The sequence below is a fragment of the Schistocerca americana genome, chromosome 1, assembly GCF_021461395.2.
Source record: "Schistocerca americana isolate TAMUIC-IGC-003095 chromosome 1, iqSchAmer2.1, whole genome shotgun sequence".
Lineage (NCBI taxonomy): Eukaryota > Metazoa > Arthropoda > Insecta > Orthoptera > Acrididae > Schistocerca > Schistocerca americana.
In genome coordinates, this window is record NC_060119.1 from 562,819,536 (window position 1) to 562,847,172 (window position 27,637).

General features: G+C 46.1%; 1 protein-coding gene across 1 annotated transcript in view; it reads left to right on the forward strand.

Moving 5' to 3' along the window:
- Positions 1-27,637, forward strand: part of LOC124606427 (midnolin homolog) — a 248,025-nt gene that overhangs the window by 111,865 nt on the left and 108,523 nt on the right. The window contains exon 3 of the mRNA XM_047138412.1: positions 10,247-10,303. Coding sequence (XP_046994368.1) covers positions 10,247-10,303 — 57 coding nt within the window. The remainder of the gene's footprint in view (positions 1-10,246; positions 10,304-27,637) is intronic.

The following is a 27,637-nucleotide window of genomic DNA, read 5'->3' on the forward strand; positions in this document are numbered from 1 at the left end:
CAAATGTAAGATTTTCGCAGTGTCTGTACCAAACTGACGCTTCTTAGAGGAACCCATTTTATGAAAATCGTTTATAAGTATTTTATTCATAATATAATTGAATAACTTCAGCTAAGCCTCTCTCTCACAAATAAATTTTTACTGTACTCAGTTTCATTCTAGATACTTACATTCTTCATTTTACAGTTTTTAACAAAGATAAATATATCATAATTATAACTTTGCATTACAACCACCAGTATAAACAGAAAATGGATTCTGTAATTAAATGGTTTTATTTACTGCAAAGTAAGATTCCTGTGATTCGTGAAATTAAATATTTCCTTCAATTTAAGAAGAAACACGCTAGCAACTTATTAACCAATGTAACTTACAAATCTAGTTCACTACACTTTAAAGGTAATTAAGTTCATGTGTTTGAATCTAATTTGGTTGCACTGGACGAAGACATTCAGCAGTTTCACTGCATGAGCCACCCTAGATTCTAACGCCAAGCGGTTTTAGTGACGTTTGGTGTCTGCTTTGGACTCTAAGGTTAAGAAATGTCTTCTTTACGCACCCATAACTTCACTAATCATTAAGTCAGAATTATGTGGACATATATATTGCATCAATAGTGAAATCAGGTGTCCCATTTATACTAACATACCACTTCTGGGTTCAGAACGGGGCAGGGAAACATCAAATACACGCTGACGAAAACAGAAATCATAGACCAAAAATTGTGCAGTAATTTCATTTCAGGAATACTTCAGTGTAGGTAACCGCAAGATCACAGGTTAATGTAAGCATGAGATCCACCAATGCTAGTAGATTAATAACCGATGTAACCGCCAGAAAGCTGATCGCAAGCATGCAGACGTGCATGCACTTGTATGCAGGTACCGGATGTCAGTGTGTGGGATAGAGTTCACATCCTGTGGCACTTGGTCAGTCAATACGGGAACGGTCAGTGCTGTTTCTGGATGACACAAGAGTGTTCCGATTATGTCCCAAATGTGCTAGATTGGAGAACGATCCGGTGATCGAGCAAGCCAAGGCAACATGTCAACACTGTACATGTTGGGTTGCAACGCTGTACATGTTGGGTTGCAACGCTGTACATGTTGGGTTGCAACGCTGTACATGTTGGGTTGCAACGCTGTACATGTTGGGTTGCAACGCTGTACATGTTGGGTTGCAACGCTGTACATGTTGGGTTGCAACGCTGTACATGTTGGGTTGCAACGCTGTACATGTTGGGTTGCAACGCTGTACATGTTGGGTTGCAACGCTGTACATGTTGGGTTGCAACGCTGTACATGTTGGGTTGCAACGCTGTACATGTTGGGTTGCAACGCTGTACATGTTGGGTTGCAACGCTGTACATGTTGGGTTGCAACGCTGTACATGTTGGGTTGCAACGCTGTACATGTTGGGTTGCAACGCTGTACATGTTGGGTTGCAACGCTGTACATGTTGGGTTGCAACGCTGTACATGTTGGGTTGCAACGCTGTACATGTTGGGTTGCAACGCTGTACATGTTGGGTTGCAACGCTGTACATGTTGGGTTGCAACGCTGTACATGTTGGGTTGCAACGCTGTACATGTTGGGTTGCAACGCTGTACATGTTGGGTTGCAACGCTGTACATGTTGGGTTGCAACGCTGTACATGTTGGGTTGCAACGCTGTACATGTTGGGTTGCAACGCTGTACATGTTGGGTTGCAACGCTGTACATGTTGGGTTGCAACGCTGTACATGTTGGGTTGCAACGCTGTACATGTTGGGTTGCAACGCTGTACATGTTGGGTTGCAACGCTGTACATGTTGGGTTGCAACGCTGTACATGTTGGGTTGCAACGCTGTACATGTTGGGTTGCAACGCTGTACATGTTGGGTTGCAACGCTGTACATGTTGGGTTGCAACGCTGTACATGTTGGGTTGCAACGCTGTACATGTTGGGTTGCAACGCTGTACATGTTGGGTTGCAACGCTGTACATGTTGGGTTGCAACGCTGTACATGTTGGGTTGCAACGCTGTACATGTTGGGTTGCAACGCTGTACATGTTGGGTTGCAACGCTGTACATGTTGGGTTGCAACGCTGTACATGTTGGGTTGCAACGCTGTACATGTTGGGTTGCAACGCTGTACATGTTGGGTTGCAACGCTGTACATGTTGGGTTGCAACGCTGTACATGTTGGGTTGCAACGCTGTACATGTTGGGTTGCAACGCTGTACATGTTGGGTTGCAACGCTGTACATGTTGGGTTGCAACGCTGTACATGTTGGGTTGCAACGCTGTACATGTTGGGTTGCAACGCTGTACATGTTGGGTTGCAACGCTGTACATGTTGGGTTGCAACGCTGTACATGTTGGGTTGCAACGCTGTACATGTTGGGTTGCAACGCTGTACATGTTGGGTTGCAACGCTGTACATGTTGGGTTGCAACGCTGTACATGTTGGGTTGCAACGCTGTACATGTTGGGTTGCAACGCTGTACATGTTGGGTTGCAACGCTGTACATGTTGGGTTGCAACGCTGTACATGTTGGGTTGCAACGCTGTACATGTTGGGTTGCAACGCTGTACATGTTGGGTTGCAACGCTGTACATGTTGGGTTGCAACGCTGTACATGTTGGGTTGCAACGCTGTACATGTTGGGTTGCAACGCTGTACATGTTGGGTTGCAACGCTGTACATGTTGGGTTGCAACGCTGTACATGTTGGGTTGCAACGCTGTACATGTTGGGTTGCAACGCTGTACATGTTGGGTTGCAACGCTGTACATGTTGGGTTGCAACGCTGTACATGTTGGGTTGCAACGCTGTACATGTTGGGTTGCAACGCTGTACATGTTGGGTTGCAACGCTGTACATGTTGGGTTGCAACGCTGTACATGTTGGGTTGCAACGCTGTACATGTTGGGTTGCAACGCTGTACATGTTGGGTTGCAACGCTGTACATGTTGGGTTGCAACGCTGTACATGTTGGGTTGCAACGCTGTACATGTTGGGTTGCAACGCTGTACATGTTGGGTTGCAACGCTGTACATGTTGGGTTGCAACGCTGTACATGTTGGGTTGCAACGCTGTACATGTTGGGTTGCAACGCTGTACATGTTGGGTTGCAACGCTGTACATGTTGGGTTGCAACGCTGTACATGTTGGGTTGCAACGCTGTACATGTTGGGTTGCAACGCTGTACATGTTGGGTTGCAACGCTGTACATGTTGGGTTGCAACGCTGTACATGTTGGGTTGCAACGCTGTACATGTTGGGTTGCAACGCTGTACATGTTGGGTTGCAACGCTGTACATGTTGGGTTGCAACGCTGTACATGTTGGGTTGCAACGCTGTACATGTTGGGTTGCAACGCTGTACATGTTGGGTTGCAACGCTGTACATGTTGGGTTGCAACGCTGTACATGTTGGGTTGCAACGCTGTACATGTTGGGTTGCAACGCTGTACATGTTGGGTTGCAACGCTGTACATGTTGGGTTGCAACGCTGTACATGTTGGGTTGCAACGCTGTACATGTTGGGTTGCAACGCTGTACATGTTGGGTTGCAACGCTGTACATGTTGGGTTGCAACGCTGTACATGTTGGGTTGCAACGCTGTACATGTTGGGTTGCAACGCTGTACATGTTGGGTTGCAACGCTGTACATGTTGGGTTGCAACGCTGTACATGTTGGGTTGCAACGCTGTACATGTTGGGTTGCAACGCTGTACATGTTGGGTTGCAACGCTGTACATGTTGGGTTGCAACGCTGTACATGTTGGGTTGCAACGCTGTACATGTTGGGTTGCAACGCTGTACATGTTGGGTTGCAACGCTGTACATGTTGGGTTGCAACGCTGTACATGTTGGGTTGCAACGCTGTACATGTTGGGTTGCAACGCTGTACATGTTGGGTTGCAACGCTGTACATGTTGGGTTGCAACGCTGTACATGTTGGGTTGCAACGCTGTACATGTTGGGTTGCAACGCTGTACATGTTGGGTTGCAACGCTGTACATGTTGGGTTGCAACGCTGTACATGTTGGGTTGCAACGCTGTACATGTTGGGTTGCAACGCTGTACATGTTGGGTTGCAACGCTGTACATGTTGGGTTGCAACGCTGTACATGTTGGGTTGCAACGCTGTACATGTTGGGTTGCAACGCTGTACATGTTGGGTTGCAACGCTGTACATGTTGGGTTGCAACGCTGTACATGTTGGGTTGCAACGCTGTACATGTTGGGTTGCAACGCTGTACATGTTGGGTTGCAACGCTGTACATGTTGGGTTGCAACGCTGTACATGTTGGGTTGCAACGCTGTACATGTTGGGTTGCAACGCTGTACATGTTGGGTTGCAACGCTGTACATGTTGGGTTGCAACGCTGTACATGTTGGGTTGCAACGCTGTACATGTTGGGTTGCAACGCTGTACATGTTGGGTTGCAACGCTGTACATGTTGGGTTGCAACGCTGTACATGTTGGGTTGCAACGCTGTACATGTTGGGTTGCAACGCTGTACATGTTGGGTTGCAACGCTGTACATGTTGGGTTGCAACGCTGTACATGTTGGGTTGCAACGCTGTACGTGTTGGGTTGCAACGCTGTACGTGTTGGGTTGCAACGCTGTACGTGTTGGGTTGCAACGCTGTACGTGTTGGGTTGCAACGCTGTACGTGTTGGGTTGCAACGCTGTACGTGTTGGGTTGCAACGCTGTACGTGTTGGGTTGCAACGCTGTACGTGTTGGGTTGCAACGCTGTACGTGTTGGGTTGCAACGCTGTACGTGTTGGGTTGCAACGCTGTACGTGTTGGGTTGCAACGCTGTACGTGTTGGGTTGCAACGCTGTACGTGTTGGGTTGCAACGCTGTACGTGTTGGGTTGCAACGCTGTACGTGTTGGGTTGCAACGCTGTACGTGTTGGGTTGCAACGCTGTACGTGTTGGGTTGCAACGCTGTACGTGTTGGGTTGCAACGCTGTACGTGTTGGGTTGCAACGCTGTACGTGTTGGGTTGCAACGCTGTACGTGTTGGGTTGCAACGCTGTACGTGTTGGGTTGCAACGCTGTACGTGTTGGGTTGCAACGCTGTACGTGTTGGGTTGCAACGCTGTACGTGTTGGGTTGCAACGCTGTACGTGTTGGGTTGCAACGCTGTACGTGTTGGGTTGCAACGCTGTACGTGTTGGGTTGCAACGCTGTACGTGTTGGGTTGCAACGCTGTACGTGTTGGGTTGCAACGCTGTACGTGTTGGGTTGCAACGCTGTACGTGTTGGGTTGCAACGCTGTACGTGTTGGGTTGCAACGCTGTACGTGTTGGGTTGCAACGCTGTACGTGTTGGGTTGCAACGCTGTACGTGTTGGGTTGCAACGCTGTACGTGTTGGGTTGCAACGCTGTACGTGTTGGGTTGCAACGCTGTACGTGTTGGGTTGCAACGCTGTACGTGTTGGGTTGCAACGCTGTACGTGTTGGGTTGCAACGCTGTACGTGTTGGGTTGCAACGCTGTACGTGTTGGGTTGCAACGCTGTACGTGTTGGGTTGCAACGCTGTACGTGTTGGGTTGCAACGCTGTACGTGTTGGGTTGCAACGCTGTACGTGTTGGGTTGCAACGCTGTACGTGTTGGGTTGCAACGCTGTACGTGTTGGGTTGCAACGCTGTACGTGTTGGGTTGCAACGCTGTACGTGTTGGGTTGCAACGCTGTACGTGTTGGGTTGCAACGCTGTACGTGTTGGGTTGCAACGCTGTACGTGTTGGGTTGCAACGCTGTACGTGTTGGGTTGCAACGCTGTACGTGTTGGGTTGCAACGCTGTACGTGTTGGGTTGCAACGCTGTACGTGTTGGGTTGCAACGCTGTACGTGTTGGGTTGCAACGCTGTACGTGTTGGGTTGCAACGCTGTACGTGTTGGGTTGCAACGCTGTACGTGTTGGGTTGCAACGCTGTACGTGTTGGGTTGCAACGCTGTACGTGTTGGGTTGCAACGCTGTACGTGTTGGGTTGCAACGCTGTACGTGTTGGGTTGCAACGCTGTACGTGTTGGGTTGCAACGCTGTACGTGTTGGGTTGCAACGCTGTACGTGTTGGGTTGCAACGCTGTACGTGTTGGGTTGCAACGCTGTACGTGTTGGGTTGCAACGCTGTACGTGTTGGGTTGCAACGCTGTACGTGTTGGGTTGCAACGCTGTACGTGTTGGGTTGCAACGCTGTACGTGTTGGGTTGCAACGCTGTACGTGTTGGGTTGCAACGCTGTACGTGTTGGGTTGCAACGCTGTACGTGTTGGGTTGCAACGCTGTACGTGTTGGGTTGCAACGCTGTACGTGTTGGGTTGCAACGCTGTACATGTTGGGTTGCAACGCTGTACATGTTGGGTTGCAACGCTGTACATGTTGGGTTGCAACGCTGTACATGTTGGGTTGCAACGCTGTACATGTTGGGTTGCAACGCTGTACATGTTGGGTTGCAACGCTGTAGTTTGAGGAAGCGTTATGCTGTTGGAAAACAGCCTTTGGAATGCTGTTCGTGAATGGCAGCACAACAGGTCGAATCATTAGATTGACTCACAGATTTGCAGTCACGGTGCGTGGGATAACCAAGAGTGTGCTCCTTTCATACGAAATCTCACACCAGACCATAACTCGAGGTGTAGGTCCAGTGTGTCTAGCAAGCAGGCAGATTGGTTGCAGGCCCCCAGCTGGCCGCCTCCTAACCAAAACACGGCCATCACTGGCACAAAGACAGAACCAGCTTTCATAAAAACAAGACAACAGTGAGCTCTTGCTCGGAGCTGCCCTGGAAGTAAGATTCATAACAGTCCACGTAGCTGTCAGTCTTCTTGCGACCGTTCATTCTCTTGATCACGGCTGCCAGCAATCCTGTACGGCCGCTATATTCCTGCAAAGTCTGTCTGCAGCGTTGCAGGATAAACACTTATTCAGCTTTTCGTAGCTTTATTACTCAACTTCGTTCGGACTCGGTGAGCTGTTCATGATGACCTCTTTGTCGCCTCGAAAACGTTCATGATTAACAGAAACTCGCCACATGCAATATCAAAGGCAACTAACGCTCACGACCGTTATAGCATGTATTTTAAACAAACCTGATTTGCATTGTCATACCGACCCAACTAACTTCACTCTTATGCGACTTGCGCGAAATTTTAGTAGAAATTATGTTTCAGAAGTAGGGATGGTGTACCAACTTTCGTTCATGTCGCACAATTCCTTCTTGGGTGCTGAGATTTTTGTTTATAACGACAGAAGCTGCACTCCTTAAAAAAAAACACTGTGACAGCAAGATTTCATTTAACATCCGAGTGTTCACCTTACTCTCGGTATAAAGTGTTGTGGGGCGAACGTCTTTCGGCAACGCTGAATAACACATGTACATAAAATAGCAAAATAAGTTTTAGGTGTCACGTTTTGGATGCACGGAAGTGACTGATCTCGTGAGCAGCAAATCATAAAAGTACAAATCTTTAAACATACTAATTAGCACAGAGCGCAACAATCACAGATGCGCCAAAAAATTAACATGTTGAAAATTTTAAATTATCGTGACACCAGTAGTCAACAGCAAAGGAAAACAAATCTTCATAGTTTCTTCAAACAAGGATTATACACCGAAAAACGGCATTCATTCATCGCATCATGTAGCGCTAGTTCCGTGCTAAATAGTGTTTCTTCAGAAGTGAATGTTCGTTTTGTAACATGTACTGAAAGAAAAGTTTCGTGGTTTGAGTGATGAGCATGCAGGTTCTCAGAATTGTTTTTAACGCTGAAACCGGGAAGAGCTAATGTGAGCGCTGCTTTCGCTTTGGTAAAAAATATTCCTTTCCATTTGAAAATAGGGCTGTATCTTATGTAGTGAAATTCTCATAAACGGCTATATACTAAACGTTCAGCGTAAGATGTTCGTAACTGTGACTTGTTGGCGCGGTAGGTTTCAGCAGCTTGCTGCCGATAAGAGTTCTTTATAGCGATTTACAATTATCCTTATGGGCGACATTATATAACGTGACGCAACCTGCGTGGTTCTCGTTGCAGTGAGTTTCCCTCTTACCTCTAGTGTGTGTCTGGCTACTGTGAATTAAATATAAACTTCTTACGTAAGAACCTGAACCTGGCAACACACTGCTGAAACTAGCCATGCCGGTCTTAATTGGTGACAGGGTGACATGTGTAATCAGTGTTGTGGGCATTTTTTAAAAATCACCGTTTATGGTGATCAAATGGTGAGAGTGCATTGTTCCAATGTTGAGTTACCTTAAAGTAGTTAAGTTTACCGTCTAAAACATATTTTAGCACATACAGCACGAGCTGTAGATAGCGTTTTACTTTCTATTCGTCTAGTAATATGGAGGAGGAAATTTAATTTTCAACCGTTTGAGCATCATCCTCAAAGGGTCAGCGATAATTTTGAGATCTCTCTTCTCCAGTCGATTACGCCCTGAGTGTTACCCGATTTTAACTTCATGCAATAATGGGCCATTTAAAGATGACACGAGCACTTGCGGCAGCTGTTTCGGGCCCTAAAGCAGCAGGAAAAACAGCTTTAATGTGAATCATACTCAATGGTTCCTGTTGAGATGAGTGTCTGTGATGAGTCAGTGAGTAAGTAAAAGATGTGGATGTTAAGTGGAAGAGAACGAAATTACTTAACATTATAAAATAGGGTTTCATTAATACTTGTTTCGTAAATAAAACCGCCATTTCCTGCTGCCACTTAACTTATTTTGTCTCATAAGCGTTTCGCCTTTTTCTTGTTCTAAGAAGTCAGCTAGAACAAAAGGGCGAAACGCTTATGGGGAAAATAAAGGAAGTGGCAGCATCAAACGGCGTTTGTATTTGCAAAACAATTCCTGCGGATGATGACCAGGCAAACGTATTTTGTAATCGATACCCGAAGATTAATACAGCCCTAATAAGCGAAATTAAAATGTTAAATTTCTCTGAAGGTACGTTTCAATGGAGTAAGAGTTACACAGAAAGATAGTTAAGTCATTCATAATCTTATCACGTAAGATATTTATTTTGCTCAGGTAGATTGATACTACCCCACCCGTGTGTTCAGTTCTTTATGTGAAATTAATCCCCTTTAAATCTGTAATGGTTTTTTGTCATAGTCTTTCTTCTTATAAACGAATTTTCATCGACAAAGGAGATGAAGGAATATGTAGAGTGCTCCGAAAGATCTTCGGAAATGCGTTGTAGAGACTGAGGGCTTATTCATCTTTACTACTGTGGAACTATTGGCTGTTGCGAACGACATAGACTGCAATAAACAAATAAGAATAACAACTGCTGTAGTCAGTTTAGTGCTGTTTCCTTTCCTCTACAGTTTTGCTTTGTACAAAGGAACTGTTCCCTGGAACACTTTCATTTGCCCCGTTCTGTAGAACTACTGTATGCGTTACAGTTACGCAGAACTGTAATTAGGGTTACTGTGTGCTCTATGCATGGACAATAACAGAGGAATTGTCTCCATTTGTTTACTGCATTCTGTAGGTCGTTCGTTATAGCAGAGGGCATACGGAAGAAATCTTCACGGTAGCGAAGATGAAAAAGCCCTCATAGCTCTTAAGGTATGCATTTAAGATCCCATTTTTACTGGGAGTATTCTCATTTTGGTCTTCACTACCACCTCTCAAGATACGGAATACTTTTAAACACCTTGTAGCAAGTAGCGAAACAGTCACATGACGATATACCAAAAGCCTGTTCTAAAACGAACAATAGATACATTCCTGAATGAGATTTTCGCTCTGCAGTGGAGTGTGCGCTGATATGAAACTTCCTGGCAGATTAAAACTGTGCGCCCGACCGAGACTCTAAATCGGGACCTTTGCCTTTCGCGGGCAACTGCTCTACCTTTGCCCGCGAAAGGCAAAGGTCCCGAGTTCGAATCTCGGTCGGGCACACAGTTTTAATCTGCCAGGAAGTTTCAATAGATACATTTCTTAGGACACTAAAATATTCAGGAAATATTATCCCTGTAAATAGAGTTCGCCAAAATATTCTGAGACGCGTTAGTGGATGCAGATATGTGGAATAAAATGGATCAAATTTTAATCGCCTGCCTGGTACACTTTCTACAACGTTCATCGCGTTGTTTGAGTAGTGTGTTCTTCGTAGCTCGCAGATTTTAATGAAAAATCAACTGTTTATCATACTTTGTAAAAAAAATTACTGATTACTTGCCTTCAGCCATGTTATGCCACTGATGTGTTTTTTTTTTTCTTGTGTTGCAGGCGCAGCGGCCGGAGCAGAGCGTGATGCAGGCCCTGGAGAGCCTCAACGATTCACAGGTAAGCCCAGCCGGACCTTTGTTCTCGGCCTTTCAGCGCCCGGAGTAGTGTTCGGAAGGGCCTCTCTCCTCGCCTCTCCTCGCCTCCCCCTCGCCGCGCTTCTCATTGCGCGACCTCCAACATCCCCAGTCCGCCTTCCATTACCTCCGCTTTTAATATTAAAAGTGCAATCCAGGCCCAGAAAGCGTTGCTCTGGGAGTTCAGCGCGGCAATGAACACGATTATTTTAACCCAGCCTTAGTTTACGGTGCTATGCTATAATGGTAGGATCTGTTGAACGGTCGTTCGCATCGACTCGGAGATGAGCGCCTGTAGCTGGAATTCGCTCGCCCGTAGCTGGAGGCAAATGTCACGTTTGACCAGGAAGCGTCTACAGGTAACAGAGTACGGTTTTTGAAACAGTCTTGACAGGGATCGCCAGCCTCTTTGGTCGGCGAGACGGCGATTCAGATTCACTGCTAAAACATGGATCATTAATGCCATATAGCGGACTAGATGCATTCAGGAAAAACATGAGATCCGACCATTCGACTGGGCGATTGGTACTGCCACCAGGCATACTCGTCGACTCAGTGGTAAAGCGACAGACAAGTGAAGAATGTGAAGGAGTCAGGCCCTGGGGGAACTGGAAGAGCCCTAAGATTTTCGTTGTCTTCCCAGCCCTTACGTGATACTTAAGTTGCCTATATTTCTCCCAGCCTGTCAAAATTGCTGGTCCTCTATATTTTATCAACGTTGTTTGACAAAGTAGTTTCTCCTCTAGATATTCGCATTTCAGTTGACGAACGATCTCCATAATACTCCTGAGCTGATCGAACGCAGCGGTAACAGTCCGCATATGTATTGCTACGATGTCTTTCTTTAAACCAGCCAGCTGGAATCATAAACACGCGAGAAAGAGTCGCTCATATCTTCTGTACGCGGTCTTCTTTACAAAAGAGGTACGCCTTCCTAATTTCCTCCAGTAAATGGAAGTCGATTATTCGCCTTCCCTACAGTCGACCTTAACGCACTTGTTTCATGTCGCTCCGCAACGTTTCGCGTACATATTTGTCGTGACGGTGTCAACCAGTACACCGTTAATTAGGTATTCTTGAACATGACATTTCTTGTCCTGCTAATCTGTGTTAACTTCAATTTTTCCACATATAAAGCAAGCTGCTATTTATCACATCAGATACAAATAGGAGTAATCTTGGTATCTGTAGTTTTCCTGTTTATCGCGACCAGACAACTTCAGCATTAGGTTATCTGATACCGTTCCCATGATAGTGTCGGCGAAAGTGGAAGTTCGAGTCAGGCTCAGAAATGTGTAATGGTTGAGTCGACAGATCGTGATACACAAATATGTTGGCTAGAGTGCCGTGGTACAATCTTAAATTGTCCTTGAAATGTATTATAATGAAGGTTGTAAGCATAACTGAAAGATTCGCACTGTTATCTTCAAATGATAGTTCCTGTAATTCATTTCACTCACGAAATAGTGTCGTTTCAGCCCGTCGTGTTCAGGAGCACAATACGGTCGTAGTACTCAATCGTCAACTCCTTGTGTCGTTAGTAATTTTCTTTCGGAAAGCGCTGTCTTCCGTTCAGACATAAGTAAATTTGTTCTGGGAAAGCTTTAAACATACGTAAATTTGTTTGCAAGCTAACCTAGTTGGACCAGGCTCCAGTAGTCAGGTTGCATTCTGTATTTATACTAAGACACACTTTACGCGATTGGTGGAAAAATGTAACCATCCGCTTCAGACAGGAAAAGGACAAATTGCGCCTAGTCGTCTGCTCGACCGTGACAAGCGAGAATTAGTCCAAATAGCGCCGCCTGTAACTGCTCACTCAGAAGAAAGGAACCCCTCTGTCACAATAAAACTACGATCGGTTAAGTTTTTCTCTAGACTTCTCGTTCAAAAAAGTTCGGAAATATGTGAAAACTGTCACCTTAGATTCCGAGCCTCCGGAGCGTACACAAAGGGCAACACGAAAACAGCTGGATTTAAGTGGTACTTTAGTCTCAAACGACATTTTCAAAAACCTGACAGACCGCGCCTAACTGCGGTGTTCCCTTTATTTGCGGTACTTACTTGATGAGCTGGGTTTCCCTGTATTGGTCATAGGCCTCATGAGGATTCAAAGTGGTGACGTGGGTAACATGTTCGCCGAACGAGTTTCCCATTGTGTCGGGGGAACTAATCTGACCATTGGCTTTGTAAATAGTGTGAAGTCTTATCTGGCGATAGCACTTTAATGTGGGTTGCGATTAGCAGACGAGTGGGTAAGTCCAATGATAAACCTCCAGTGACGTTGCACCGTGCCGCTGTTAGACAAAACTAAAACTGTTCTCGTTCCGTGGAAACAAAAGTGTTTATTTTTGTGACAGTCATATTTTTGAACCGTTGCCGTCTTAAAGGTCGTCTCGTGAAACACCTGTGTGTTAGTAACCTGAAGCTGCGAGTGGAGTTCTATCTTCCTGTCCAGTGATAGTATCCGTGGTTCCTAACAGTCTGTGCTACAGGGATCAGAGTAGTGGAGTGAGAGTTGCTTTTCAACCTTGTTTCGTGGATAGAAGCGAGGCCGACAACCCTTACAAAGACATTCGTAAGGAAGGTCATCCAGGTCCACAGGTTCTCCTGCAAGCACCTCCAATAGTGCCTGGCTCGCTGCACCTCGCTTGGAGATCGTGTTTTTCTTCTTGGAACACGTGTGAAAAAGGTGTTCCCGATATAAGTAGTGTTCAGCCGTTCCGGTCTAGGTATCGATATGGGCGGTAGACCAGCAATAACTGGCCGATCAAGAGAGGAGCAGAATATGTAAAACTATAGCTGGTTTAATCACGCCGGAATTTAGACAGTTCGTCCCGTGTCACCAGCTTGCAAAATATTTTATGTTCCTTTATTCTCAAGTGACAGCTGTAGTAACCCAATGTGCTTTGAAGTAAACCTTCAAACCATGTTAGGAAATTTGTATTTGCTACAACTGTGGATTAGTAAGAGAAAGACACAGGTAATTACAAAAATATTAGCAATGCACGCAATGGCTAAAAATTCATCTAGCGTGTCTAGTAACCGATCCACAATTCAACAGTGGCATGCAACAATAATAAATGCCCAAACTGTTACATCTGTGGTGAAAATATTTAAGTATGAACACGAAATTGTTCTTGCAGTAATGTGGACTTTCTTAAATATTATTTCCCAAAGTGTCGGTTTAGAGAGCTTCATTCCACTTTCTGCTTATGATCGTTCACAAGGAACTGACTTAAGCGCATTTGCGTCATTTGTCATGACGTTAGCGTCTTCCCATTCCATTTTCAGGTCACAAGTAGTTAGCGTAATAGAATACAGACTGATAGCTTCGGGAGACTCTCTCTCTCTCTCTCTCTCTCTCTCTCTCTCTCTCTCTCTCTCTCTCTCTCTCTCTCTCTCTCTCTCTCCCCCCCCCTCTCTCTCCCCCTCCCTCCCCCCAGCGCTTGCCTTACCGCAACACTGGCAGTAGTTTGTAGTACAGCAGTTAAACTATTGTAGTGCGTCCGGGTAGAACTGACGCAATCGAACGCAGGTACACTTACCTGACGACGAATGTTACTCCAGGTATCAAGAGTTTTCGCTTGGAGGTTGTCGGAGTATCTCGTGTGACGCGTAGCGTCATAAGGAAGAATTTTTAAAGCTTTCCACCCATTAGCGCTTGGTTTCGTCTTCGCGGGACTAACTTAGATACATGATTATTCTCGTTCCGACAGCTTCCATCCTGCTCATGGCCTTCCGGCTGACAGACCTGCCGCTCAGTCTGCTGTAATTTATTAGACGTACGGTAGTTTACTGGTCTTATTTGGTTGCTGTTTGTGCGCATGCGCTGTAATTTCGTTCTGGAATAAGACTGTTTCATCAAAGCACGTGCCCGATAAGAGTATGTCTAAAACACAGATTGCTGATATCTTGCATTAAACTGAAACATGTTTTTAAGGCAGGTTGTCCTTCTGATTAAACTATAAATAAAAAAACGTCTAGTCACTGAATGTAAGGGGTCCGGACGGGCACCTGGCACTACGGACGGGGAAGACCACAGCGTTGAGAGTATTGCTTTGCCTCATCGTGCTGCATCTGTAGCAGCCATTTGAAGAACAGTGTGACCACAGTGACACAATGAAATGTTGCACGGCGGTTACTGCAAGGACAGCTCCGAGTTAGATGCCATGTTGCGTGCATACCACTGCCCCCAAACCACCGCCATTTGCGTGTTAAAGTGGTGTGTAGCGAGACCTCATTGGACGGCAGTGTGTAGTTCTGAGGTTCTGTCATGTTTCCTCTTGGAAGCTGCTTGTGCATTGGTGCCAGTGATGGCCGTGTTGGTTAGGAGGTGGTAAGTTTGTGAACGTGCAACCAACCTGTCTGTGTGCTGTACACAGTGGACCTATAATTCACGGTTTCGTGTTGCAGGAGCACACTCTCGGTTATCCCACGCACCCTGAGTGCAAATTTGGACGTCAGTCTGGCGATTGGAGCTGTTGTGCTGCCACCCATGAACAGCTTCGCAGGGATGTTTCATCATCAGCATAACGCTTGCCGACGCAATGCTGTTGTAATCCTACATGTACGTTGTACATGTTCTATGGCCTGCTCGATCACCATTTGTTTCCAACCGAGTATATGATGCGACGTCGCCGCGCGAAGACTGTCATCCACAAACAGCATTGACACTATAGACAGTGCTACAGACATTAAACTGCATCCGAGAAACTGACATGCGGCATGCGTACAACACAATGCGTGTGCGTTTGCATGTTTAATGTAAACTTCTGGTGGTTATCCGGCTTATTAATGTACCAGTATTTCACGTTTGCAATAGCTAGTCTCGCGCTTGCATTAATCTGTGATCTTGGAATGTTAAGGGGCTCCGGAAAGGCTCAAAATCATTAAAAGTTCAATTTTTACTTTTTTGCATTTCCTGAATCTGCAGACTATTACCTTTTAATAGATATATAATTTATTCAATTCCGAAGACAACTATTTTTAAATTTTTTTTGAAATGTGTTCTACATGGGCGTGACCCACTGTGGCGCTGTTAAACTGCTGTCAAATGGTGTTATTATTAACGTCCGTGTTCATCAGGTACATTTTAGTGATGTGAGATAAAGTATGTGTTGTGGCTAACCTGTGATGGTTCAATATATATCGCTGGTGTGATTGTCGATTGTTTCATGTTTATTTACTCAGTCGTTATCTCGAAAATATTCGTAATTAATTCTGTTTCTTGAGTCTCTGGTTTGTTGAAGTATAATAATGAGTAAAAGAAAAGTTATTAGAAATCCTCTGAAGGCTTTTAAGAAAAGGAGAACTGTTGGAAAGCCAAAGGTATGTGTTACTACTGTAAACAATAAAGACGATAACAAAGTGAGTGAACCTAACCTCTCAAGTACACCTGCCCATAGCAGTCAAAGTGGGAAAGAAAATACTTCACAGAAGAAGCTTGGTTCAATGAGTGAAAACTATGAATGTTTTATGGGCGAATCGGATGAGAATGAAAGATTTGATATGTCGGTTCTTAAAGGAATTTTTTTCAAACTGTGTAAGATGTATTCATTGTAGTGAAGTTGGTCTGGAACTCTCCATAATAAAGCACATAGGACTTGCTAGTGAAATACAACTGAAATGTGATAAGTGTTCATACATGACCACCTTTTGGAACAGTGTTGCAGTAACTGCAACTGAAGAAAATGGTAGCAAAATCTACGAACACAACATTAGATTTGTTTATTCCTTGCGTTCAGTTGGTAAGGGTGCTACTGCAGGTGCAATTTTCTGTGGCATCATGAATCTTCCAAATCCCCCAACCAAGTTTACGACCTATAATAAATTAATAGGGTCTAAAGTAGATGTATGTATAGAATCTACCAAGAACGCTGTGGAAGAGGCAGTAATGGAAAATAATGGTAACAGAGATTTGACTGCAGCGTTCGATGGTACCTGGCATAAACGGGGACACACATCTCTTCATGGTGTAGTATCTGCCACCAGTATGTATACAGGGATAGTTTTAGATGTAGCAGTAATATCAAAGTATTGTAGATGTCCACAAAAATATAAAGGTACACATGAAAATAATTGCAAAGCTAACTATAGTGGCAGTAGTGGAGGAATGGAAGTGGCTGGCGTTGCCAGTATATTCCAGCGTTCTGAGGCGTGTGATAAAGCGCGATGTGTTAATTACCTTGGTGACGGTGATTCTAAAAGTTTCAAACATGTTCAAGGACTGAATCCCTATGGTGGTGATGTTGTAGTGCAGAAATTTGAGTGTATTGGACACGTACAGAAGCGAATGGGAACAAGACTTCGGCGACTGACAGCTTCGTACAAAAACAAAAACTCAGTGATAATAAAGGGTTGGATGGGAAGGGAAGATTAACTGACAGTGTAATTGACAAAATACAGAGCTATTATGGAATGGCTATTAGGCAAAATACAGTGTCGACGAAATGAAGAAGGCTGTTTGTGCTCTTTTTTTTCATACTTCTTCAACCGATGAAAATCCCCAACACAGCTTGTGTCCCAGAGAAGAAGACAGTTGGTGTAAATATAACAAAGGATTGCTAACTGGTGAAGTGTACACTCATAAGCATAGTCTGCCTCATGAAATAATGGAGGTGATAAAACCTATTTCCAGAGACTTAGCAGCACCTGAACTGTTGAAAAAGTGTATTCACGGAAAAACTCAAAACCCCAATGAAAGTGTAGATAGTGTTATATGGTCGAGAATCCCCAAGACTGTATTTGTTGGAATAGAAACACTTCACTTTGGTGTGTGTGATGCTGTTGCGACTTTCAGTGATGGCAACATTGTAAGGAGCAAGGTATTTAGAAATATGGGAATGAAGATAGGTTCTAACGTGGTACGAGCGATGCTTGGTTTAGACAAGGAACGCCTTCGGGCTGCAGACAGGGCTGTAAAGAGTCTAGAAATACAAGCAAGAGTAAACAGGAGGAGGAACAAGAGGAGGCTGGAGGAGGAGTTTGCAGAGGATGAAGATAATCCATCCTATGGACCTGGAATGCACTAAAAAGTTAATCCAATCTTTGTCGCTCGATTCCCAAAACTTTTATTTTCTCATACTAATTACATGTTTTCTAAGGATCTTCCAAACATACTTGTTTCAAACTTTCAGTAAATGTTACACAGTACCTTCTGCATAATTTAGCACAGCCTTTTTCCAAAAAACTGTATATTTTTGAATATATAAATAAAAAATTGCAAAAAAATGTTGTCAATTTTCATTACAATTGAAAAAAAATCATCTTTAATAAGTGAACTAAAATTTTGTAAAATCCCTGTGTTAAGTTGTAGCCCATATTGCAATAAATAATCTGTAAAAAGTTCAACTTCCTACCTCAAATACTTTGTGAGGAAAGATGTAATTTATAAGCGTTATTTTAACATTGCAAGTATAGGGCGTTCCGGAGCCCCTTAATCACATACATATGTTACATAGACAACTGCATTCCCAAAATTTCATTACTCCACATTATTTTATGGTATTCCGAATCAAGTCAGTGTATATATTTTACAGTTGGCATGGCAAGATTGGCTGGGAGCCCTCAGTAGGAATGTTGAGCCCTATTTTTTAAAGTTGTTCCATCTTTGTTTCTTAACCTGCCCCAGTAAATCCTACAAGGCGAAGGGAGCCACACTTCATCATGGAATTCTACCCATGTTCATCTGCTTTAATAAAAAATTAGTTTCCTACGTATGAGTGTTTCAGGACAGAGGTATGTCTAAAATTCATTAAACCTATATGTTCATTGTCATCCTGTTAGTTCTCAATTACACCTGTGTGTTCCTTTTCGATCTTGTAGATCAGTACTGTCTGGGATGTTTTTCACCATTTGACTGTCACCCCAGGGGGTCCACAACTCTTTTGTGGATACGTGCGTGGCGAGCACGGGGCCCCGAGCCATTGCAGCCTTCTTTCTCTCCCGGGCTGCATTTCCTTTCCCTTTCCCTTCCCCTCCATGCTCCTTTCCCCTCGCCCTCTCCTCTCCCTCTATTGGTGTCTTTGCTTATGTTGGCCTCCGCTATCCTCCTGGTTCTGTTGGTTTTACACTCCGGCTTTGTTGCATAATCATCTCCTCCTTTTGGCATTCCTTGGTCCCCCTCTGGGGTTTGACCTCCATTACAAAATTTCTCCTCCGTAGTGGGAGTCATTTGGGGAAGAGCACCTTACCTAGTGTCTCCGACGTGCGCCCTCCTAGTACATTCCACCTTTTCTTTCACGTCGTTTTCTGATGCTAGGGTGCATAGCCAGCACGGTAGCCAGCCCGTGTGGTGGGGTCGCTATGTACCCTTTTGGTTGAGCCCCCTGAACACGCAGGGATCACGCTTCTGATACCTGAGCTGTGACCACCTCATGCATGCTTTGGAGTGGTTGCTCGTCATCCTGGAGCATCGGAACTCCCGGCAATGGCCGCCGTGCCAGACGGCCCTTGCTGTGGCTGGGTGGCGCCCGTGAGGAGAGCCCCTGATCGGAGTGGGTGGTATCAGGGCGGACGCTATGCAGATGAAACGCATACGGGTCCAAAACTCTGGCCGTTCTTCCGCGGCCGTCTCTCTGCGTGGAACTGATTCCTCCGGCCTTCCCTTCCATGGCTACCCCCTGGGAAGAGGGTCAGGCCCGTCGTCTAGGGGCAAAACCTTTCCCCCGTTATCTAGTTTGCACCAGGACTGACGGAGATACTTTCACCAGTGTCAAACCTTTATTCTTTGTGGAACACATTGAAGACAAGTTTGGCGAAGTGGACTCCCTGAGCAAGATGCGGGCGGGTTCGTTGCTGATAAAAACTGCTTCGGCTGCCCAATCTGCGGCCCTTCGTGCCTGTACCCATCTTGGCACAATTCCCGTGTCCATTACCCCTCACCAGTCTCTAAATATGGTACAAGGTGTGATTTTTCACAGAGACCTCATCCTTCAAACTGATGAGGAACTTCAGGACAATCTCGGACGGCGGGGTGTTCACTTTGTTCGGCGTGTTCAGAAGGGTCCTAAAGATAATCGTATTGATACTGGTGCCTTTATCCTGGCCTTTGAAGGGGATACCCTTCCTGAGAAAGTTAAGATTATGGTCTATCGCTGTGATGTGAAGCCGTACATCCCACCTCCTATGCGGTGTTTTAAGTGCTTGCGTTTTGGCCACATGTCTTCTCGCTGTACCCAGGACCCTCTCTGTGGTGACTGTGGACGTCCACTCCATGAGGGGAGTCCCTGTGTTCCCCCTCCTGTATGTGTAAATTGTCATGGTAGTCATTCTCCACGTTCAGCAGATTGCCCAGTCTATAAGAAAGAAAAAAAGATACAGGAGTATAAGTCTCTTGATCGTTTAAGCTACACAGAGGCCCGTAAGAAATATGCACGATTGCACCCTGTGTCCATGACATCTAGTTACGCTTTGGTTACATCTTCATACCTTCCTTACCCCCATCCCGGACCCCTCTCCTTCCCCCCTCCCCTGCGGCTCCCACACTTTCTCCTCTGGGCGCCTCTCCCCCTCCCCAACCGGAGAAGTGTCCCACTCCTTCGGCGTCTGCCGGTCAAGGGCGCCTCTCCCGGGATGCCCCTTCCCGGCACCTTCCCGGCCAAAGGTCTGCTGCCGCGCGACGACCGCGAGAGCCGCGGTCTGTCGGCCCCCAGGTCGCCCGGTCTCTTTCTGTTCCTGATCTTGCTGCAGCTGGCTCCTTCATGCCACACAGCCCTCTTCGATCTCAGCCTGAATGGAAGAAGAAACATAAGTCCCGGGACAAAGAGCCTCTGGTGTCACCGGAGGTCCCTTCCCCGACTTCACAACCGGACTCTGACCTGTCGTTCATGGATGTCGCCCCCCTCCTTGTCGGTGACGGGTGGGGACCCCATTTAAACCATCGTTCTGTGGTTCTCCAATGGAATTGTAATGGATACTATCGTCACCTTCCGGAATTGAAATCCCTTCTTTCGTCCTACTCTGCAGCTTGTGTGGTTCTCCAAGAATCTCATTTTACTGATGCTCACTCACCGACCCTCCGTGGGTTCCGTGTTTTCTGTCGAAATCGGGTCGGACCCCTGCGGGCTTCTGGTGGCGTTTGTACATTGGTCCGTACAGACATTGCTAGCACGTGGATTCCTCTTCAAACTACATTGGAAGTGGTTGCTGTTAGGGTCCACTTCGACCCTGCAATCACAGTTTGCAGTCTTTATCTCCCTCTTGACAGGACTCTTACACCTGCTACCTTAACCGCCCTTCTTCAGCAACTTCCTCCTCCCTTTCTCCTCCTTGGGGATTTTAATGCTCGTCATCCTTTGCGGGGCAGTGCCTTTCCATCTAGACGAGGTCTTCTTATAGACCAATTTATTGCAGACCACGACCTGTGCCTTCTTAATGATGTCTCCCCTACTCATTTCAGTGCCGGTCATGGTACCTTTTCTGCCATTGATCTTTCTTTCTTCTCCCTCTCTCTTCCCTTCATTACACTGGTCGCCACACGACGACCTTTGTGATAGTGACCATTTCCCGTTGATTATCACGCTCCCTTCCCGCTCCCCGATGGACAGGTTGCCTCATTGGTCTTTCCGACGCGCCGATTGGCCTGTATACACTGCACAGGTCGCGTTTTCTCCCTCTTTGTCGGGTTGTATTGATGACGTCCTACGTGACGTGTCTGACGCGATTGTTCGCGCTGCTAGCCTTGCTGTCCCGCGCTCATCTGGACCCTTTCATCGCCGGCAAGTCCCGTGGTGGAGTACGGCTATTGCCATTGCCATCCGTGATCGCCGTCGAGCTTTGCAACACTTTAAGAGGCACCCATCCGTAGCCAGCCTTACTACCTTTAAACGCCTCCGCGCTAAAGCCCGTTATTTAATCAAACAGAGCAAGCGGATATGTTGGGAACTAATCGTTTCTTCCCTTGGTTCTACTCTCCCCCCGTCACGGGTATGGGCTACACTTCGCTCTCTCCAAGGTTGCCATCGGCAGTCCACCCTCCCAGGCCTTCACCTCCCAGATGGCATTTGTACGGACCCATTAGTTCTCGCAGAACATCTTGCGACCCATTTTGCAGTGGCATCAGCGTCGGCCTCCTATCCAGCTGCTTTCCTTCATCAAAAACAGCAGGCTGAAGCTGTCACCTTATGTTTCACCACTTGTGAGTCAGAATCTTACAACGAACCTTTCACTGAATGGGAATTTCTTTCTGCTCTATCTTCTTCTCATGATACGGCCCCTTGACCAGATTCCATTCATAACCAACTGCTTCAACATCTCAGTGCTCCACAACGGCAACATCATCTTCGGGTGTTTAACCGTATTTGGCTCCAGGGTGACTTCCCTTCTCGGTGGAGGGATAGCATTGTGGTTCCTGTCCTTAAGCCTGGTAAGAACCCCCCTATCTGTTGACAGCTATCGGCCAATTAGTTTGACCAATGTTGGTTGTAAGTTACTTGAACGGATGGTAGCCCGTCGGCTCAATTGGGTCCGCGAATCTTGGGATCTATTGTCCCCTTACCAGTGTGGCTTTCGAGAGGGACGGTCTCCAATCGATCATTTACTCTGCTTGGAATCCGCAGTCCGGCAGGCTTTTCCCAGCGCCGCCATTTGGTCGCAGTGTTTTTTGACCTTCGCAAGGCCTATGACACGGCCTGGCGCCATCACATCTTACTTACCCTTCATCAGTGGGGTCTTCGGGGCCCACTCCCGATTTTTATCCGCCAGTTCCTGATCCATCGGTCATTCAGAGCTCGAGTTGGTACTGCTTTTAGTTCTCCACGGACCCAGGAGACGGGCATCCCACAGGGTTCTGTCTTGAGTGTCCTTCTTTTCCTCATTGCTATCGATGGACTTGTGGCCTCTGTCGGTCCCTTGGTCACCCCTGCCCTGTATGTGGATGATTTCTGCATTTGGGTTAGTTCCTCCTCGATGGCATCTGTAGAACGGTAGCTCCAGGTAGCTATACGGCGTGCCTCTGCATGGACCCTCTCACACGGGTTTCAATTCCCTCCTTTAAAATCGCGAGTGGTCCACTTCTGTCGCCGTACTACGATCCACCCTGATCCAGAGCTCTATCTCGATGCACAACGATTGCCTGTGGTCCCACAGTTTCGTTTCCTGGGTCTTCTTTTCGACAACAAGCTCACTTGGCTGCCCCATATCAGACTCCTGAAGGTAGGATGTTTCCGTAAACTCAATGTCCTTCGCTTCCTTGCCCACTCCTCTAGGGGTGCGGACCGTTCCCTGCTTCTCCGTCTTTATCGTGCTCTAGTTCTGTTTCGCTTGGACTATGGTTGTCAAGTTTATGGTTCAGCTGCTCCTTCCACGCTGCACGTGCTGGATCCAGTCCACCATCGTGGTATTCGTTTGGCCTCCGGTGCCTTCCCTACTAGCCCTGTTGATAGTCTCCTGGTTGAAGCTGGGATCCCCCCCTTCTGTTCGGTGGTCCCAGCTTCTGCTGTCTTATGCCCTCACTATCCGATCTTCTCCCACTCATCCTTCCTGTTCTATCCTGTTCCCAGACCATGGACGTCGCCCACCCGACTCCCGCCCTCGGGCGGGTTTACCGGTTGGGCTGCGCCTTGCGTCTCTTTGCCGTTATTTTCAGCTTCCTTCTTTGTCCTGTCTTCCTCGCTCCCTCCCCTCCACCCCTCCTTGGTTAGTTCCTCGGCCTCGAATTCGGATGGATCTCCGCCGAGGTCCGAAGGATTCCATCCTCCCGGTGGTGTTCCGTTCCTTTTTCCGCCAAATTTTATGGGAGTTTCGGGATGCTGTTGTTTTTTACACTGATGGCTCTAAATCTGCTCATCATGTTGGGTATGCCTTCACGTCCTCTGTTGGAACGGAAAGTCATCTGCTCCCACCTACATGTGGGGTGTTTACTGCGGAATTGATGGCAATTTCCCAGGCCCTTACCTTTATTAAACAGTCCCAACACAACTGCGTTTTGTTATGTACGGACTCGATGAGTGGCCTTCTTGCTATTGACCGGTGTTTTTCGCGCCATCCCTTGGTCTCTGCTATCTATGACCATCTCGCTGATATTCACCGTGCTGCTTGTTCCATTGACTTCCTTTGGGTCCCTGGCCATGTGGGTATCCCGGGTAATGAGCTCGCTGATCGTTTGGCTGGGGGAGCAGTTACTTACCTCCCGTTTTCTGTAACCCCTCCTGCAGCGGATTTACGGCTTCACATCAAATCCCACTTCGCACAGTCATGGGCCAATTCTTGGGAGGCTACTCCCCGGTCTAATAAACTTCGTGCAATTAAGGTGACACCGGGCCCGTGGCGTTCTTCCTTTCGCCTCTCCCGAAAGGACTCGACCACACTGTCGTCTCCGCATTGGCCATACCAGGCTGACCCATGGTTTTCTTTTGCGTGATGAGCCCCCCCCCCCCCCCCCCCCCTCCCCTATGTGGTTGTGGAGCCTTTCAGTCAGTAGCCCACATTTTGGTTGAATGTCCCCTTCTTTTGGCTCTGCGTGCTAAGTACAGACTCCCCCCCACTTTACCTTTGATGTTGGCTGACGATTCCCGCATGGTCTCTCTGGTTCTCGGTTTCCTCCGGGAGAGTGGTTTTTATTCTCAGTTTTAAGGCTTTTAATCTCTCTCTGGTGTTGGGGCAGGGCGGTGAGTGTTTGGGTGTCTCCCACTGTAGGCAATGTTCGGAGATTCCCGATTCACCTCCTTGACCGGAATCCTCTTTTCTTCCCCTTTTACTCTGTTTTTACCCTTTTTTTAAGGCTTGGTTAGTCTTTCTATTCCCATATGTACTTTCTACATTATAGCAGTTGTACCTTTTAAGTCACAGGTGGTCTTGCCTATGCTGCTTAATCATAGTGTTGGGTTCGTTCTCTTGCCGACTTCCCTCATTTTGTTTTTTTTACCAATGACAACGTGACTGCCCTTTTACGTTTTTCCCTTTTTCCCTTTTCCCTTTTTCCGTTTTATTGTTCTGACTTTACTGAGATGTCCCATTAGCGGAATGGAGCCTATTTGAAACAAGTGACTGATGACCTTGCTGTTTGGTCCCTTAAACCTCAAACAACCAACCAACCAACCATTTGACTGTGATTGCGGAATAGTCAGTGCCTCCAAAATGCTTCGTAAGTGAAGTTGAATTGCTGATCACTCTTCACAATTCTCTATTATCATAACATTTTCTGTGTGTTCGTTCCAATTTAAATTGTTCATAATTGTAATTCCTAGGAATTTAGTTGAATTTACGGCCTTTATATTTGACTGATTCATCGTGTAACCGAAGTTTAACGGATTCCTTTTACCACTCATGCGGATTACCTCACACTTTTCGTTACTTAGGGTCAACTGCTAATTTTCGAACCATACAGATTCCTTTTCTAAAAAGTTTTGCAGTTTGTTTTGATCTTCTGATAACTTTATTAGCCAATAAACGACTGTGTCATCTGCAAACAACCTAAGAGGGCTGATCAGATCGTCTCCCAAATCGTTTATGTAGAAAAGGGAACAGCAAAGGCCTATGATAGTACCTGGGGAACGCCAGAAACCACTTCCGTTTTACTCGATGACTCCCGTCAATTACTACGAACTGTGATCTCTGACAGGAAATCACAAATCCAATCACATACCTGAGACTATATTCCATAAGCATGCAAGTTCACTATAAACCACTTGTGTGGTACAGTGTCAAGTATTCGGGAAATCCAGAAATGCGGAATCGATCTGAAGTCCCTTGTCAATAGCACTCAACCCTTCATGTGAATAAACAGCTAGTTGTGTTTCATAGGAACGATGTTCTCTAAACCCATGTTGACTGTGTATCAATAGAACCGCTTTCTTCCTAATGTTCGAATACAATAAAAGTTCAAAAATCCTGCTGCATTCGACGTTAATAATTATGTAGTTAAGTGGATTACTCCTGCCTGTCTTGAATATTGGTGTGACCTGTGCAACTTTTCCGTCTTTGGGTACGGATCGTTCGTCGTACGAACGGTTGTATATGATTATCAAGTATGGAGCTAATGCATCAGCATACTCTGAAAGGAACCTAATTGGTATACAGTCTGGACCAGAAGACTTGCTTTTATTAAGTGATTAAAGTTGCTTCACTACTCACAGGATATTTACTTCTACGTTACTCATGTTTATTCGAATTCTGGAATATATACTTAGTCGTCTTTTGTGAAGGTATTTCGGAAGGCTGTTTTTAGTAACTCTGCTTTGGCAGCACAGTCTTAGATAGTATCTCCAGTGCTATCGCGCAGAGGCGGCATGGATTGTTCCTTGCCGCTAACTTAATTCACATATGACCAGAATCTCTTTGGATTTTCTGCCAGGTTTCGAAACTGTTTCGTTGGTGGAAATGGTTATTAGCATATCGCATTGAAGTCTGCGCTAAATTTCGAGCTTCTGTAAAAGATAGCCAGTCTCGGGAATTTGCGTCTGTTTAAATTAGATATGCTTGTTTCGTTCTCTGAAGCAGTGTTCTGACCCGTTTTGTGTACCAAGGAGGATTAGCTCCGTCGTCTAATTTATTTGGTATAAATCTCAATTGCTGCCGATACTATTTCTTCGAATTCAAGCCACATTTTGTCTACACTTACATATTAAATTGAAAGGAGTGGAGATTCTCTCGGGAAGGCGACAAGTGCATTTTTATCCACTTTTTTGAATAGGTATATATTCATTTATTTTTGGGGGTTACAATATTCAATCTCACTACGACAACCATGTGTTCACTAATCGCTGTATCGGTTTTGATGCTAGTTAACAACTCAGGATTATTTGTTGCTAAGAAGTAAAGTGTTACTATTCGCGTGGGCTCATGAACTGCTCGAAATAATTTTCAGAGAATGCGTTTAGCACAATTTCGGTTGATGTTTTATGCGTACCTCCGGAATTACACATGTATTTTCGCCAACATATCGAGGGTAAATTAGTCACCACCAACTATAATCATATGAGTCGGGTACGTGTTTGAAATCACTCAAGTTTTCTTTGAACCTTTGAGCAACCGTATCATCTCAATTGTTTGCGTCAGTATCTCAATTTATGATGCCGATAGATTTTAAAGGCATTCCTGTAGAAAAATCTCCGCACGGTACAATTTGGACGAGATCGTGTAAGGCGTTTCCCGGGATGCTTCTGAAGTGTGGGATGCTCTGTGAGTCCGCACTGCACCTGCCGGCAGCAAGCGGCCCTACTCGCATCCGGCAGAAGCGGGTCAGCGCAGGCCGTACAGTTACGTGAGCCCAGCTAGCCTGCCCGTCTAACGCGGTCACCGGACCACTCTGCCCTGTACCCGCATTCCGCCTCGCTCAGGTCGCGGTTCGCGAGATGCACCAGCTACGTAGGTCTGCAGTCGCATTCTCGTTCCAGCTACAATGGCCGACTGTGATGATTACCGCAGCTCAGAAAACTTCGGCACGCGTAGACGTACTTGTTCGGGAAAGCGACATAATAGCCACCGACGTGGGTAGTTCTTCCCTTGGGTGTCCTGTAACTGAAAGACTATCGGAAACATACAGCGTGAGCATAAGTCTTCCGCTGATTAGTCAAGATGGGTTATGTGAACGTTGAATGACTAATAAATAACACTGTGTGTGGCGGAACACTATCTTGGTGTAACACTACAGATGATTAGTGAAAAAGAACGGTCCAGTAACTGTTGCGCATTAGGTCACGCTAAACACTTTCGGACTCTAGTATCTGCTACATCACCATATATGGGTTCTCCGAAAGTCTGTCATTCCAGAATGTTCGTAGCAGTCTGGGCTATCACCGCCCGGAAAGACATGCAGGACCTGCATCTTGAATGTTTGGAAATGCAACTGGTTGTGTGAAATCCTGACCACAGTGCGCAGAGTTATGCCTGTTTCTCTGGAAACACGACACATCGATTTCCGCAGACTGCATTGAAATGCGTGCGCACGGTCTCAACAGCGTCGGACTCACTCAAGGTTTAGTTTCTTAACTAGTCACACCCTTAATTCTCTTCACATTTTCATGCCTTCCTTTGATACCCCTCACATTTCGCAGATCTCGACCGTAGGCACTTTCGAGCTAACGCAACTGTAATAGGCGACTGTGTTTATTGCGATGTCACCTTGCGTAGGTGCCAATGTGACAGTAAGACTCCTAAATTTCTGTTACAAGAGCCAAAAAGAGATCTTACACTAGCGATGCACAAGTAGAAGTGTGTGAAGTGTCCATAAAAAGCCTGAGTGAAGCTACCTTTTAAAACAACCCGCGTATATTGTGTGTCGCGGTACGTTAAAAAGTTCTTGGATGCAAGGCGCTGATGTTAGAGCTTGGAATTCCACGCTCCACTACATCCCGAAGCATTAAAGGAAAAAATT